The sequence below is a fragment of the Lepidochelys olivacea genome (assembly GCF_965140295.1).
Source record: "Lepidochelys olivacea isolate rLepOli2 genome assembly, chromosome: 7".
Classification (NCBI taxonomy): domain Eukaryota; kingdom Metazoa; phylum Chordata; order Testudines; family Cheloniidae; genus Lepidochelys; species Lepidochelys olivacea.
In genome coordinates, this window is record NC_140417.1 from 74,338,748 (window position 1) to 74,353,303 (window position 14,556).

General features: G+C 40.9%; 1 protein-coding gene across 2 annotated transcripts in view; it reads left to right on the top strand.

Moving 5' to 3' along the window:
* The window catches only part of GRID1 (glutamate ionotropic receptor delta type subunit 1), an 828,161-nt gene that overhangs the window by 634,997 nt on the left and 178,608 nt on the right, over positions 1 to 14,556 (top strand). For both annotated transcript variants that reach the window (XM_084633925.1, XM_084633926.1), the window contains one exon: positions 10,656 to 10,709. In XM_084633925.1, the coding sequence (XP_084490051.1) occupies positions 10,656 to 10,709 (54 nt within the window). The remainder of the gene's footprint in view (positions 1 to 10,655; positions 10,710 to 14,556) is intronic.

Consider the following 14,556-nt stretch of genomic DNA (forward strand, 5'->3'; position numbering starts at 1 on the left):
AGACTTTAATGAAGAGTTGGAGATGGGGGGAAACAACCAAAAATGTACACTCCAAATGATGGAGAAATTTAGATGAAAAAAAAAATCTCTTCTGTTTGTTACTCCAGTGGTCACTGTTCAAAAGTTAACATGCAGCAAGAGTTTGAGGTTCCACAATTAATTTCTGTTGAAAGTGTAGGGAAATATTGCAGTAACTGCTGGAAAATGGGTACTCACTAATGGCTTTGGATCAAGTTAAAAGGGTGTGTGTGCGTGTGTGTAAACGTACAGGACAACTAATTCGTGGTAAGGATGGTCACCATTTAATGCTTTGGAGGCAAAACCTATACGGACTATTTATCGCTAGGTTATAACCATTATAAGGAAGTCCAGAATAGGTTGACATTTTCCCTTTAAATAGTAGAAACATTTTCTTCATTGGAATGAGGAAAGCTTCATTTTCTTTTTCTTTTCATCTATTAATCACCATAGGAGATGTGCCCTACAGGGGATACCGAACTAAAAACTATTTATTTAAATGCAAAAGTAAAAAAGGTTTAATGAATTAAAAGAATTACAATAAAGTATGTGCGGGGAGGGGGGAAGTGGGAGACTTTGTTACATATGAAACATGTCACTGCTGGACATGAGCTGCATATATTTTAATTGAAGAAGTTTCTAAATATATATTAAATATCGTGGGACTAAGATCTGAAACCATCTGTCCCACCAGAGTTGACTTCCCCATATCTACTATCTCTACTCATTTGTATCCAAGACATATACAAGATTTCTCAGATAATGGCTGCACTTTGATACTATCCAATTAATTGCTGTCACATACTCCAAACATGGCCTTACATCTCTCTTTGGAAATTGGGCTTTGCTAAAAGTCCTGTTATGTTTTCCTGTCCATGTATATCCAGAACAAAGCTGCCGATTTTTTTAAATATAAAAATCTATCTCCTACTAAAGAGCTGAAACAGTTTGAGGTCGGTCTGGCTGAGGTTTATTAAAGTGTATTAAATTCCTGGTGAAAGTGTGTGTCCTGTTTTCTCAGTGTAAAAGGTTAAAAATGTTCCTTAAAGTTTTGCTTTAAAAACCCCCCAAAATGCACTTAGATAAATCATGGCTAGGTATATGGTGTGAAGGAAATTGAAGACCCAGGGATGGTTACTGGGATACAGAACCTTTCACCTCTCAGCCACTGGCTGGAATGTTGCCCAGGTCAACGGTGGCTGAAAATTGTTGCCTTGTCACAGCTGCTTGGTGGCAAATGCGAAGTGAATTGTTGGCAGAAGTCTGAGGATCTTGATCTAGGATTGAGACTCCCACAGGAATTTGCAAATAGATTTGGGGGAGGGAGGAGGTCCTGACAACCTTCCCTTTCCAGTCATTTCTTACCCTCTTGTTAAATAAGAAAGAAAGTAAATAAATAATAAAATAAAATAAAATTCTGTGCCTTATGGTTACAGAGCTAACTTTTAAAATGTGAACTGATCATAAACCAAAGTAGTACTGCCTGCCTGAATCTCCAGACAGACTCAGAAATAGGTCTAAACCTTGCTGATCATAATTTGTGAGGGAGACAGAAAGAGGTGTCAGGGTTTTTGTGCCCTTCAGATATTGCTAAATGGAAGTGGAAGGTCTAGGTCAATGGGAGAGAGAGCTTGGGGGCTGTCTTGGCATGGAAATTCAGGTCCCAGTATAGAAAAGTTTGAGACTCGATGGTTTATGTGAGATGCGTTGGTGGTGCCAGTCCAGTCGACAGGTGTCCACATTTCCAACAGGTACCATATGGGATTGTCCTAGCATAAAAAAAATGCTAAACAATTAAATCCAGTCTGTTCAGGAGCGTTCTTCAAATGAAAAGGTGCTTGGGCAATGCTATGTGAGAAAGCTTGTAGTGTTGCAGATGTATCTGCTCTGCTGACACCAGCTGTCCTGGTTGAGGAATGAGCTGCACCTGTGGTCTCTCCCCGAGGGCACTCTTTCCAAGTGACAGGCCTCTACCTGCACTTCTCTCAACTGGAAGTCGACGATTCACTCCATTAGTCTGGATCACCAATCTATAACACCCCGTGTTTCCACTATATGGTTACAGGGCAAGCAGTGCTTTATATTCCTTTACAGTCCCTTAGGAGTGCACCTAGATTCATAGATTCATAGATATTTAGGTCAGAAGGGACCATTATGATCATCTAGTCTGACCTCCTGCACAATGCAGGCCACAGAATTTCACCCACCACTCCTAAAAAAGACCTCACACCTATATCTGTGCTATTGAAGTCCTCAAATTGTAGTTTGAAGACCTCAAGGAGCAGAGAATCCTCCAGCAAGTGACCCGTGCCCCATGCTACAGAGGAAGGCGAAAAACCTCCAGGGCCTTCCAATCTGCCCTGGAGGAAAATTCCTTCCCGACCCCAAATATGGTGATCAGCTAAACCCTGAGCATATGGGCAAGATTCATCAGCCAGATACTACAGAAAATTCTTTCCCGGGTAACTTGGATCTTACCCCATCTAAAAACCCATCACAGGTCATTGGGCCTATTTACCATGAATATTTAATTACCAAAACCATGTTATCCCATCATACCATCTCCTCCATAAACTTATCGAGTTTAATCTTAAAGCAAGATAGATCTTTTGCCCCCACTACTTCCCTCGGAAGGCTATTCCAAAACTTCACTCCTCTGATGGTTAGAAACCTTCGTCTAATTTCTAATCTAAATTTCCTAGTGGCCAGTTTATATCCATTTGTTCTTGTGTCCACATTGGTATTGAGTTTAAATAATTCCTCTCCCTCTCTAGTATTTATCCCTCTGATATATTTATAGAGAGCAATCATATCTCCCCTCAACCTTCTTTTAGTTAGGCTAAACAAGCCAAGCTCCCTGAGTCTCCTTTCATAAGACAAGTTTTCCATTCCTCGGATCATCCTAGTAGCCCTTCTCTGTACCTGTTCCAGTTTGAATTCATCCTTCTTAAACATGGGAGACCAGAACTGCACACAGTATTCCAGGTGAGGTCTCACCAGTGCCTTATATAACGGTACTAAAACCTCCTTATCCCTACTGGAAATACCTCTCCTGATGCATCCCAAGACGACATTAGCTTTTTTCACAGCCATATCACATTGGCAGCTCATAGTCAACCTATGATCAACCAATACTCCAAGGTCCTTTTCCTCCTCCGTTACTTCTAGTTGATGCGTCCCTAGCTTATAACTAAAATTCTTGTTATTAATCCCTAAATGCATGACCTTACACTTCTCACTATTAAATTTCATCCTATTCCTATTACTCCAGTTTACAAGGTCATCCAGATCCTCCTGTAGGGTATCCCTGTCCTTCTCTAAATTAGCAATACCTCCCAGCTTTGTATCATCTGCAAACTTTATTAGCACACTCCCACTTTTTGTGCCCAGGTCAGTAATAAAAAGATTAAATAAGATTGGTCCCAAAACTGATCCTTGAGGAACTCCACTGGTAACCTCCCTCCAACTTGACAGTTCACCTTTCAGTAGGACCCGTTGTAGTCTCCCCTTTAACCAATTCCCTATCCACCTTTCAGTTTTCCTATTGATGCCCATCTTATCCAATTTAACTAATAATTCCCCATGTGGCACAGTATCAAACGCCTTACTAAAATCTAAATAAATTAGATCCACTGCGTTTCCTTATCTAAAAAATCTGTTACTCTCTCAAAGAAGGAAATCAGGTTGGTTTGGCACGATCTACCTTTTGTAAAACCATGTTGTATTTTGTCCCATTTACCATTGACTTCAATGTCCTTAACTACCTTCTCCTTCAAAATTTTTTCCAAGACCTTGCATACTACAGATGTCAAACTAACAGGCCTATAATTACTTGGATCACTTTTTTTCCCTTTCTTAAAAATAGGAACTATGTTAGCAATTCTCCAATCATATGGTACAACCCCTGAATTTACAGATTCATTAAAAATTCTTGCTAATGGGCTTGCAATTTCTTGTGCCAATTCTTTTAATATTCTTGGATGAAGATTATCTGGGCCCCCCGATTTAGCCCCATTAAGCTGTTTGAGTTTCGCTTCTACCTCAGATATGGTGATGTCTACCTCCATATCCTCATTCCCATTTATCATGCTACCATTATCCCTAAGATCCTCTTTAGTCTTATTAAAGACTGAGGCAAAGTATTTGTTTAGATATTGGGCCATGCCTAGATTATCCTTGACCTCCACTCCATCCTCAGTTTTTAGCGGTCCCACTTCTTCTTTCTTTGTTTTCTTCCTATTTATATGACTATAGAACCTTTTACTATTGGTTTTAATTCCCTTTGCAAGGTCCAACTCTACTTGACTTTTAGCCTGTCTCACTTTATCCCTACATATTCTGACCTCAATAAGGTAGCTTTCCTTACTGATCCCTCCCTTCCTCCACTCCCTATATGCTTTCTGCTTTTTCTTAATTACCTCTCTAAGATGCTTGCTCATCCAGCTTGGTCTACAACTCCTGCCTATGAATTTTTTCCCCTTTCTTGGGATGCAGGCTTCCGATAGCTTCTGCAGCTTTAATTTAAAATAATCCCAGGCCTCCTCTACCTTTAAACCCATAAATTCTTCAGTCCAATCCACTTCCCTAACTAATTTCCTTAATTTTTGAAAGTCAGCCCTTTTGAAATCAAAAACCCTAGTTGCAGATTTATTTTTGTTAATCCTTCCATTCAGTTTGAACTGAATTAGCTCATGATCACTTGAGCCAAGATTATCCCCTACAACCATTTCCTCTATGAGATCCTCATTACTCGCCAAGACCAAATCTAAAATGGCATCCCCTCTAGTCGGTTCAGCAACTACTTGTTGAAGGAATCCATCAGCTATCGCATCTAGGAAAATCTGAGCCCTATTATTATTACTAGCACTCATCCTCCAGTCTATATCTGGGAAGTTAAAGTCTCCCATGATCACACAGTTTCCATTAGTATTTACTTTATTAAAAACATTAAAAAGGGCTCTATCCATATCCAAATTAGATCCCGGCGGTCTATAGCACACCCCAAGCACTATCCCAGGGGAGGCTCTAATAGTTTTCTTCCCCAATTTAATTATTGCCCAGACAGACTCAGTCATATCCATTTCATCGCTTCTTATTTCTTTACATTCTATCTCATCATTGATATACAGTGCTACTCCACCACCTTTACCTTTATTTCGGTCTTTCCTAAACAGCACATACCCTTCAATACCTGTAGCCCAGTCATGACTACTATTCCACCAGGTCTCTGTTATACCTATAATATCTGGTTTCACTTCCTGCACCAGTAACTCTAGTTCCTCCATTTTGTTACCTAGGCTCCTTGCATTAGTGTACAAACATCTTAATTTTTGCTGTTTGGCCTCACTCACATTCTGTACCCTATTAGGCACGGTTATTTTACTACCAGTATAACCTATTAGACTTGTATCTACACTGCCCTTCCTCCTACCTACAGCTGTATCCACTCTTACTTCATTTTCTTTCCACTCTATGCTAAATTCTGGCGTGGAGATTACCTGGACATCTCCCAACCATCTCCCCCAAATTCCTAGTTTAAAGCTCTCTTAATCAGTTGTGCCAGCCTCCATCCTAGAAGTCTATTTCCTTCCCTACTCAGATGAAGTCCATCCCGAGAGAACTGTCCTCTATCCATGAATGCCTCCCAATGGCCATACATCCCAAAGCCCTCCTTATAGCACCACTGCCTAAGCCATCTATTGATAGTCATAATCTTGTCACACCTTTGTTGCCCTTCTCTAGGAACAGGCAGAATCCCACTAAAGATCACCTGAGCCTCAATTTCCTTAAGCGTCCTCCCCAGCCTAGCATAGTCTCCCTTAATACTTTCCAGCGAGAATCTAGCCGTATCATTTGTTCCCACATGAAGGATAATTAGGGGATTCTTTCCCGCTCCCTTTAGAATCCTTTTTAACCTCAGGTCTACATCCCGTATCTTAGCACCTGGAAGACAGCACACCCTCCTATTTTCTGGATCAGCTCTGGTTACAGGCCTATCTATTCTTCTCAATAAAGAGTCCCCAATCACATAGACCTGCCTTTTCCTAGTGACGGTGCTATTCTCCAGTCTATCCCCTGTTCCCACTGGCTGCAAGTTTTTTCCATTCCCATTCTCCCTTGTAATCCTTTTTAACCCATCCTGTATCCTCCTGGGGCTCATATTTGGTGTAATCTCCATTAACTCTTCCCCTTTTCCTATAGGACTAACCGCTCTTCTCCCTTGCCCTGTCACCTTCAGTGACTACCTGGTGAGCCCCTTCTTCATTTTCCAACTCTGCAAACCTATTCTGAAGCTCTATTTCTCCTTCACTAGCCCGTCTTTTCCTCTGCCTAGTTCTTTTAGTCACATGCTTCCACTGACCACTTTCCTCACCCAGTCTCCCCTCAGAATTCCCTAGTCCTGCTTCCATCTGCAAGTCTGAGCTTTTCCCTTCAGATACCTCATGTCTTTGCTCCATAATCTGCTCAAACCCCTTCCTAAACTCTACCAGACTTTCCACCTGCATCTCCAAACCTCTGATCTTTTCCTCCATCAGCTCTATCAGACGGCATTTCATGCAGACAAAACTCTTACCAGGTGCCCCCTCCAGGATCATGTACATACCACAGCTTCCACATCCAGTCATCTTCATTGTGTCATCTGCTACATGGGTCACTCCCACTGCCACCTCTGAATCTGTCATAGCCTTCCCACCTAAATCCTGTTAATCTGGGAAACACAAACCACACCAAAACACCACCACCCACAGCAAAACCAAACCCCACACAAGCACCACAAGACAAACTCCGCTTTCAAACTCCCACTCAAACTCCCCTGTTTACAGCTCTGTTTGCTAGCTCCTGTGCTGCTGCCTGACTGGCTGCTACCTTTATAGGACCCCTAGTCAGTGAAGCCCCGCCCCCTAATCAGGGCTCAGCTTCTCTCCCAGCACAAAGCCCCTACAAGCCTCTACACATACAAATACTACCAATACAAAGCCAAACAAACACAAATACCTTCTCCTCCAACAGAACTCCCACTCAAACTCCCCTGTTTACAGCTCTGTTTGCTAGCTCCTGTGCTGCTGCAGCTGTCTGTGCTGCTGCCTGACTGGCTGCTACCTTTATAGGACCCCTAGTCAGTGAAGCCCCGCCCCCTAATCAGGGCTCAGCTTCTCTCCCAGCACAAAGCCCCTACAAGCCTCTACGCATACAAATACTACCAATACAAAGCCAAACAAACACAAATACCTTCTCCTCCAACAGAACTCCCACTCAAACTCCCCTGTTTACAGCTCTGTTTGCTAGCTCCTGTGCTGCTGCCTGACTGGCTGCTACCTTTATAGGACCCCTAGTCAGTGAAGCCCCGCCCCCTAATCAGGGCTCAGCTTCTCTCCCAGCACAAAGCCCCTACAAGCCTCTACACATACAAATACTACCAATACAAAGCCAAACAAACACAAATACCTTCTCCTCCAACAGAACTCCCACTCAAACTCCCCTGTTTACAGCTCTGTTTGCTAGCTCCTGTGCTGCTGCAGCTGTCACCTCTTAGGTGACAGATTTTGTTTCCTTCACCTCACTGTGGTTCTACCACTCTTTGACTGGATCTTGCGGTGACAGCAGCAGCCTCCCTGTTTCCAGCTGTGTTGGCACCTGCAACACACTTCTCTCTAGGAGCCTGTGACCAGCAACTGATTAAAGTAATTCAAACTGCAGTGTTGACTATCCACGCCAAGGTACATAGCAAGCAGATAGAAGGGTTAAAGCCACAAAAAGTCTGCATGCCAAGGTCTTGCCTAAACCTTATCACTTCTCTCAAAGTTTAGGGAAGCCTAGCTGCCTCAGACACATCCTACAGGTCTTCTGTCTCAGACCAACTGCTCCTGCAGGATTCTCTACCTCTCTCTGTGTCTCTGTCCCTATCTCTCCCCCTGAGAAGCTGCTGAACACTCACTCCCCCATCACCTTTCATGAGCGGGTGCTTTTTAACTATTTACAGTCGTTTTGATCTCTAGGCTTTGGCCTTGGCCAAACAGCTAGGTAATGTTCATCTGGCATCTCAGAAAAGTATTTCCCTGTTGAATGGTTCAGCCCTTGTCCCACTGAAACTGTTTACCTAGAGTTGTCTTACCTCTGACCATTTTGTTGTTTCCTGCTTGCTCTTCCTAGCAACCCCTTTTAATTCAACTTCATGTAGGCAGACAGGATAATATCAAGCAGATAAACGGAAGAACCTGTAATATTTGTTAAATTTGTTAAGCTCATCACTAGCTGTCAGGGAGAGCTCATTTAGACTTTGCTTACAAATGAATGCACTGACATGGTCATAAAAACAACAGCATTGTAAGGAAGCTAGTCTATGTTCACACTTTTCAAATTGATTATTCTTTTTTAGATACACGTATTTTAAAATACACTTTATATACTTTTAAATTGTGTATTAATGTTTCAATTTCAATTCAAATTTCCAAACAATCACTAAATTGGCAACACTGCATTTAACTAAATCACAAAACTGGGGGGGGGGTGTTGGGGAAATTCATGGGGGGTAAATACCCCCATGGGAGGGGGATAGGGAAATCCCTGAACCTAAGTGTCTAAAGTTAGCTTCTAAATCCACATTTACTCAGTTAAAGTGTGGAGCATCCAGCAACTTGCATTTACTTCAGTAGGAGGTATTGGCTGCTCAGCACATTAAGGGCCTAAATATGTACATAGAAGTCAGATTTAAAAGTCTTGGCCCAAATTCTGAAGCCCTTCAGAGGCAGTTAAGGAAATTAGCTTTACATTTCCTGTCTCTTGTTGCTTTATGTCCTAGCCTGATGCAAATTGTTCATTGTTGCAGCTTAGTCACATAATGGAGCCAGAAGAATCACGCTGCAGTGAGCATTCCTTAGTTCTGCCTTTCTAATGTTGACAGCGTATGGTTCTTTCTCTAATAAATGATACAGCACCATGGTCTTTGTTGCTAAGCAAATAGCTTTCTCTCTGTACTACCTTGGGAAAGGCGGTGGGGATGTCACCTCAGATTTTTACTGTTGTTTTTATTGGAGGCCAATAGCTTTCTTAAAACTTGTATTCCTCAAATTAAGTGACCTCAGCCTCTCTACTTTTTTAATTTCTAAAAATGTATGCATGATATAGTTCTATCAGAGGCAACTTAAAACCAGCTTTTTAAGAGAGGTTTGTCTATACCCCAAGGATGTGTATCCCTAGAACCTTCTCATCTACTTTGAGACCTGTCTTGGTTAAAACTACCACAATGGTATTTTATTGATGATGATAAATAATGTGTCCTTACTTCATCCTATTTTCATTCTGTGGCTCTCAAAAGCTTTACAAAGGTGGGTAGGAATTATCCCTGTTTTACAGAGGAGACCATGAAGGTATCAAGTGAGGAAGTGATTTTCCAGACTCGTGTAGGCTGGGAGGATGAGTGGTGGTTTTAAATAGATCAGCTAACGTGCTATTTATGGCATTTTTAAAACATCTCGTGTTCACAAATACAGTGATGTTTATAGAGGTACTGTCTGACTATGGTCAAAACTGGTTGTAACTAAAGTAGCTTACAGACAGCATTAGCTACTAACTCGCTATGTAGTTTACAAATGGAGTGATTTAACTAGATTTGACCACAATCAGGGAGCACATTTATAAACACTGATCTCTCTGACTACACGATGTGTTTAGAAATGTGTTAAGCAGCATACGTTGGCTAACATGTTTTAAAACACCACTAATTCTCCCAGACTATACAAACCCCACATCTGTGGCAACAGATTGCAGCTCTCCTGACACCTGTTTGAGGGCAATATCAACTGCAGCTGTAAGGGACCTCATCATCTCTGGAATGGGATCAACTCTGCCTGCTAGAGGAGTGAAGCAGGGGATAGCTAGAAACTTAATTGCGTGTACACATTGGTCAGGCCCTTTCCATTCAGTTCCCCATCACATTTAGGCACTGCCTGCTACTGTGTTAGTGAGCCTATTAATTGTAACAGTCTGTCTACATTGAGAGGTTATAAGTATGCTAATAAATTGACCCTTATGCCTAACATGTGAAATTCAGCCCTGTGCAGCAAGCCAGGACAAGGCCTGTGAAAAACATAAGGGGAGACTTAAGTGGTCCACATGCCTTATGCTGGCTTTCTGCACGGGTATGAGTTTCAATACGTTTACTAACCCAAGGGTTGCAGTTGGACAAGATCTATCTGTGTATGTTAATGAGAGGCCTGTTGAATATAGAAAACATCCTACCAGCAGCCTTAAGGAATATCATCCCAGTAGCTTTAAAAATGACACGCCTTGGGACATATACCATACACTTGCCCTCAGCCATGGACCAAAGAATGCTAAGTTTGCTTCTGTGCATAGATTTACATATGGTGGTGATGCACTGCTCTGCTGCAACTCTGCACATGTAGGTTATACTGCTGCAGATACTCAAATCAAAATGAAACATGAGCACAAGAGAGTAGATGGCTTTCAGCAAATTAGCAGCAGTATGAATAAAGGGAACTGTACAAAGAAAACACATGTCAAAATGAACATTGTAATTGTAACATAATGTCCTTTTATCAGAAATTATAAATTAACTCTGGAATATCTTTGTTTAATTTAGTTTTATTTATGTGTGTATTTATTTTTTTCTGTAGGCTGTGGAAACCAACCTTGCTTCAAAGGATAGTCACTGGGTCTTTGTAAATGAGGTAAGATAGCCAAGAGATAAGCTAGTTTTGTCCTAGTGTTAACTCTTTCATCTACTTTTGTTCCTCTTATTCCAGGCATTTAAACAAATCAGACAGAGGCATACACTTTCCATTTTGCTTTTGGATGATACAATAATTCAATTTGTGTGGCTTCATAGTTAGTCTCTCATTTGGATTGGCATACGCTGAATACCAAAATAAAGTCCCCAGTGTATATGATAACAACTGAAAGGCTGTTAATTCCCCCCCCCCCATAGTGATCTATTCCATTAGCTTTTTAGTGCAAAGAGAGCTGTTCAAAAGACACCTCACCTCACTTCGCAGTCAGAAACCACTGACAACAATAAAGAACAGTGAGGCTGGATTTAAAGTCTATCAATTGTTGGCCTATTACAACATGAACTTACATGATATGTGGTGTAACTCTACTGCAGAATTATGTTGATCTTTTGGTCATAGTAATATCAATTTAAGATGTCAATTTCCTATCATGTCCTTGGGCGGGGGGGGGGGGGGAAGGGAGGGAGGGGTGGAGAGGGGAAGGACCCTGTATCTTGTCCTGACACAACTATTATTTATTTTGTGTTAACACCAAGAGGCCCCAATCAGGATCGATACAGACACGTGTTAAAGTACAGTCTCTACCCTAGAAAGCTTTATACACTAGAATCCCAGATATGCCAATATAATCATTATACATCTCTAATTGCTTAAGAGAAGCCATATTAGTTTAGACATTTGTGTTCTTTAATAATAATATTGTTATAAAGGGTAATATAATATTTAAATGAAAAAGTGACTCAATCCATTGCCTTAGATTCATATTTTATACATACAACAGCAAATTTAACTACTGATTCCTTTGTTCGCTTTTCAGTCTCTTCTTTGCATCTAACAAATAGTTTTGGGTTAAAGTAACCTTATCTATTAACAGTAACTATAAATTGCATTGTGTCACTATAACTAGTGACACAGTGCAGAAAATGCAGGTGGGAGAAAATAAAATCTCTGTATACAAAGGTTTGAGTTTCTTCCCTATCCCTGTTACATTTGTGTGTCTCCTCTTTTGTCACCTACTGTAATGGCCCAGTAAAAATATCAGCAAAGCACACAGTGTGTCACTATTCATATTCACATAAAGATAACACACTGAATGCTTCCTACAGTATTTATTATGGGGTTTTGTTTGGGATTTTTGTTGTTGTTCAGATGTTAAAATTCACTTCATAAAGCCTAAGTCTAAATACCCTTAAACAAACAAACAAAAAAATCACCACTACCACCACAACAAATCTTCAAAAGGTGTCAGGTTTGCTCTTATTTTGAGAGAAACAAAATATGCATCTCTTTTTCTGCTAGAGGGTGGATGGGGAAGCCATGCTGGCAAAATGCAAATCTAAAGTATCAATCAATGGTTCACGAGACAAGAACAAATTAGAATTCCCATATAATGTAATAAAATCTGGGGGACTTGTTATTGCAGGTAGAAATAACAACATAAATATTACTCAGTGATAAATATCAGTTCAAAATCTTATAGACTCTATTAAATCCAATTGAGTTAAAAAAGAGAACTATAAAATAAATACCTCAAATCCATGAAACTCTGGAGCCGGAATATGCAAGCTAAAAGTGCGAGAAATGTCATAATTCTTTCATTTTAATGAGAATGGGTAGATGTGGGTTGTTACCATTTTGACCTCCAATATGTATTGGCAGGAGTTATTAATGTACATTCTTCTGTCCTACATCTATAGAAGGGCAGACTCCTTTGGACTTAATTCTAATTTGAGATACACAGGCATACATTTGTGCATATCTAAACTTTGTGCTTATATATATGCACAGTGAGAGAGCATCCTGTCCTCATCCAGATACCACTGTCTACATACCAATGTCCACTTGACATCAGTGGGGATGTTGGGGCAATGCCACTCCCTGGACATGCACTGACATGGGCCTCTGATTCTCAGATTGGAATCCAGCATTTAATCCACCTGTGGCATCCAATTTTTTAGAAGCAATTGGAACCATTATTTTCAATGTTTTCTTCCATGAGTAGTATGCTGGATTGGGCCTATATCATAAAAGGCACATATTGGGGCTAGTGCACAGCCACTTCCTCCCAGAGAGAGATCCAGGGAAGCGCAGCCTGCTGAGGGGTTCAGGGTACTCTTCTGTTAATGGCCAGCCAGCTCCAATGCCAGTGCAGAAAGAGGCAGAGCCATGACAATCCTGAGGGGCAGTAGCAAGAAGGAGCCCCTAAACTCAGGCAAGCACAAAGCCTACACTGTGTCTTGTCCCCTGCAAAGGGAATGCAAAATTGCAGGGTGAAGCTCCTCTGCCCTTCCCTCTTGCTCCTTTGCTCATCCATATAAAGACTAAACATAGTCTGGCCACAGTATGGACTCAATTTTGTAAGGTGCTGAGCATTCTGGTCTGGATGAAACTAAAAACATAAGCATGTACTTAACTTTAAGTGCACCAATGGGGCTGTTCACCTGTTGAAAGTTAATCATGTGCTTAAATGCTTTGGTGGACTGGGGCCGGAGTGCTCAGCATCGTGTAGAATCAAGCCTTATGTGCACATTACAATCACATGGCCACTCTCCTGCATGCTCCCATGAGGCACATTGTAAGTCTTGATCACACCTTATTTTGATGTGGAAGACCTGAACAGGCATCTAAGCTAACTGATTTGCACCATGGGGATTAGTTCGACTTCTAAGAAACAAACTACCATAGTAATATTTCTTTCATCTTTTATATTCTTGGGCCTGGTTGTAAACCCCCAGCTTGCAACAGTGAGCAGCTAATGACCTAATTATTCCCATTGTAGGCAATGGGATGGTTTATGGGAGTACCTGGTCATCAATGGGAAGGAGAGGTTTTACAATTTGGCCCTTAATATTTTGTTTACTGTATAAACTATGGAATCCTGGAACCCTGGAGTCAATTCCTCTCCCTGCTGTTCCCCATTTCCCAAATCAAGTTAAGTTCAAATCCAGACCTGAACTTCATGACTCAGGCCCATCTCTTTACTCTGCTATAGTCTGAATGAGTACACAGCATTGATTTATTCGTATGAAGTGTCTATTGCAGTTTTGCTATAATTAGACTATTTAATTATCATTATTTGATAAGTGAATGGATGTTTTGATTATTTTTCATGTCCCCATTTCTGACACCATGAGGTTGAGGTTCAACTTTGGAGTCTGAATTTCTATTTTAATCTTTAAAATAAGTAAATATCACCAAGTCTGAGAGCAGCAGTGGACCAGTCTTGGATTACATTGCTCCAGTTCACATCAGTGTCTGGCATGTGGTGCTCTCTAATGACCTGATTCTTTTTCTAGTCACTCCACTGTTCAATTAGGAGTGGCATTGGTGGATTCAAAAGGGTTCCAGTCAGCTTCAAGCAAGAGCCCAATCCAATTCCTACTGAAGTCAAGAGGAATATTTAAATTGGCTTCAGTAGAACCTGAATCAGGCCAGTGGAGGAAGGAATGCTACAGTGCAAAGCCTTTCAGGATGGGGAAAATACCCTGGGTAAACAGGGAAAATAGATAATTACTTCCAATATTTTACCTTTTGAATCGCCTTTTAATGATGATCCTCCCATCTTCACAAGATACACTTGATATTCTTAAATGTTTTGTAATGTATCTAGCTGGTTCCATTGCAGGTATTTTATAATTACAAATTGCTGACAAGTCAAAAGCTGTAAATTGTCTTTTTGTGTGTGTGATTTTTTTGGGGAAAAAAATGTACCTGTCAACGATCCCCCATTTTAGCCCATAGTTACCTTATTTCCACTTTATAATTGTAGATTAGTCAAAAATAGAGA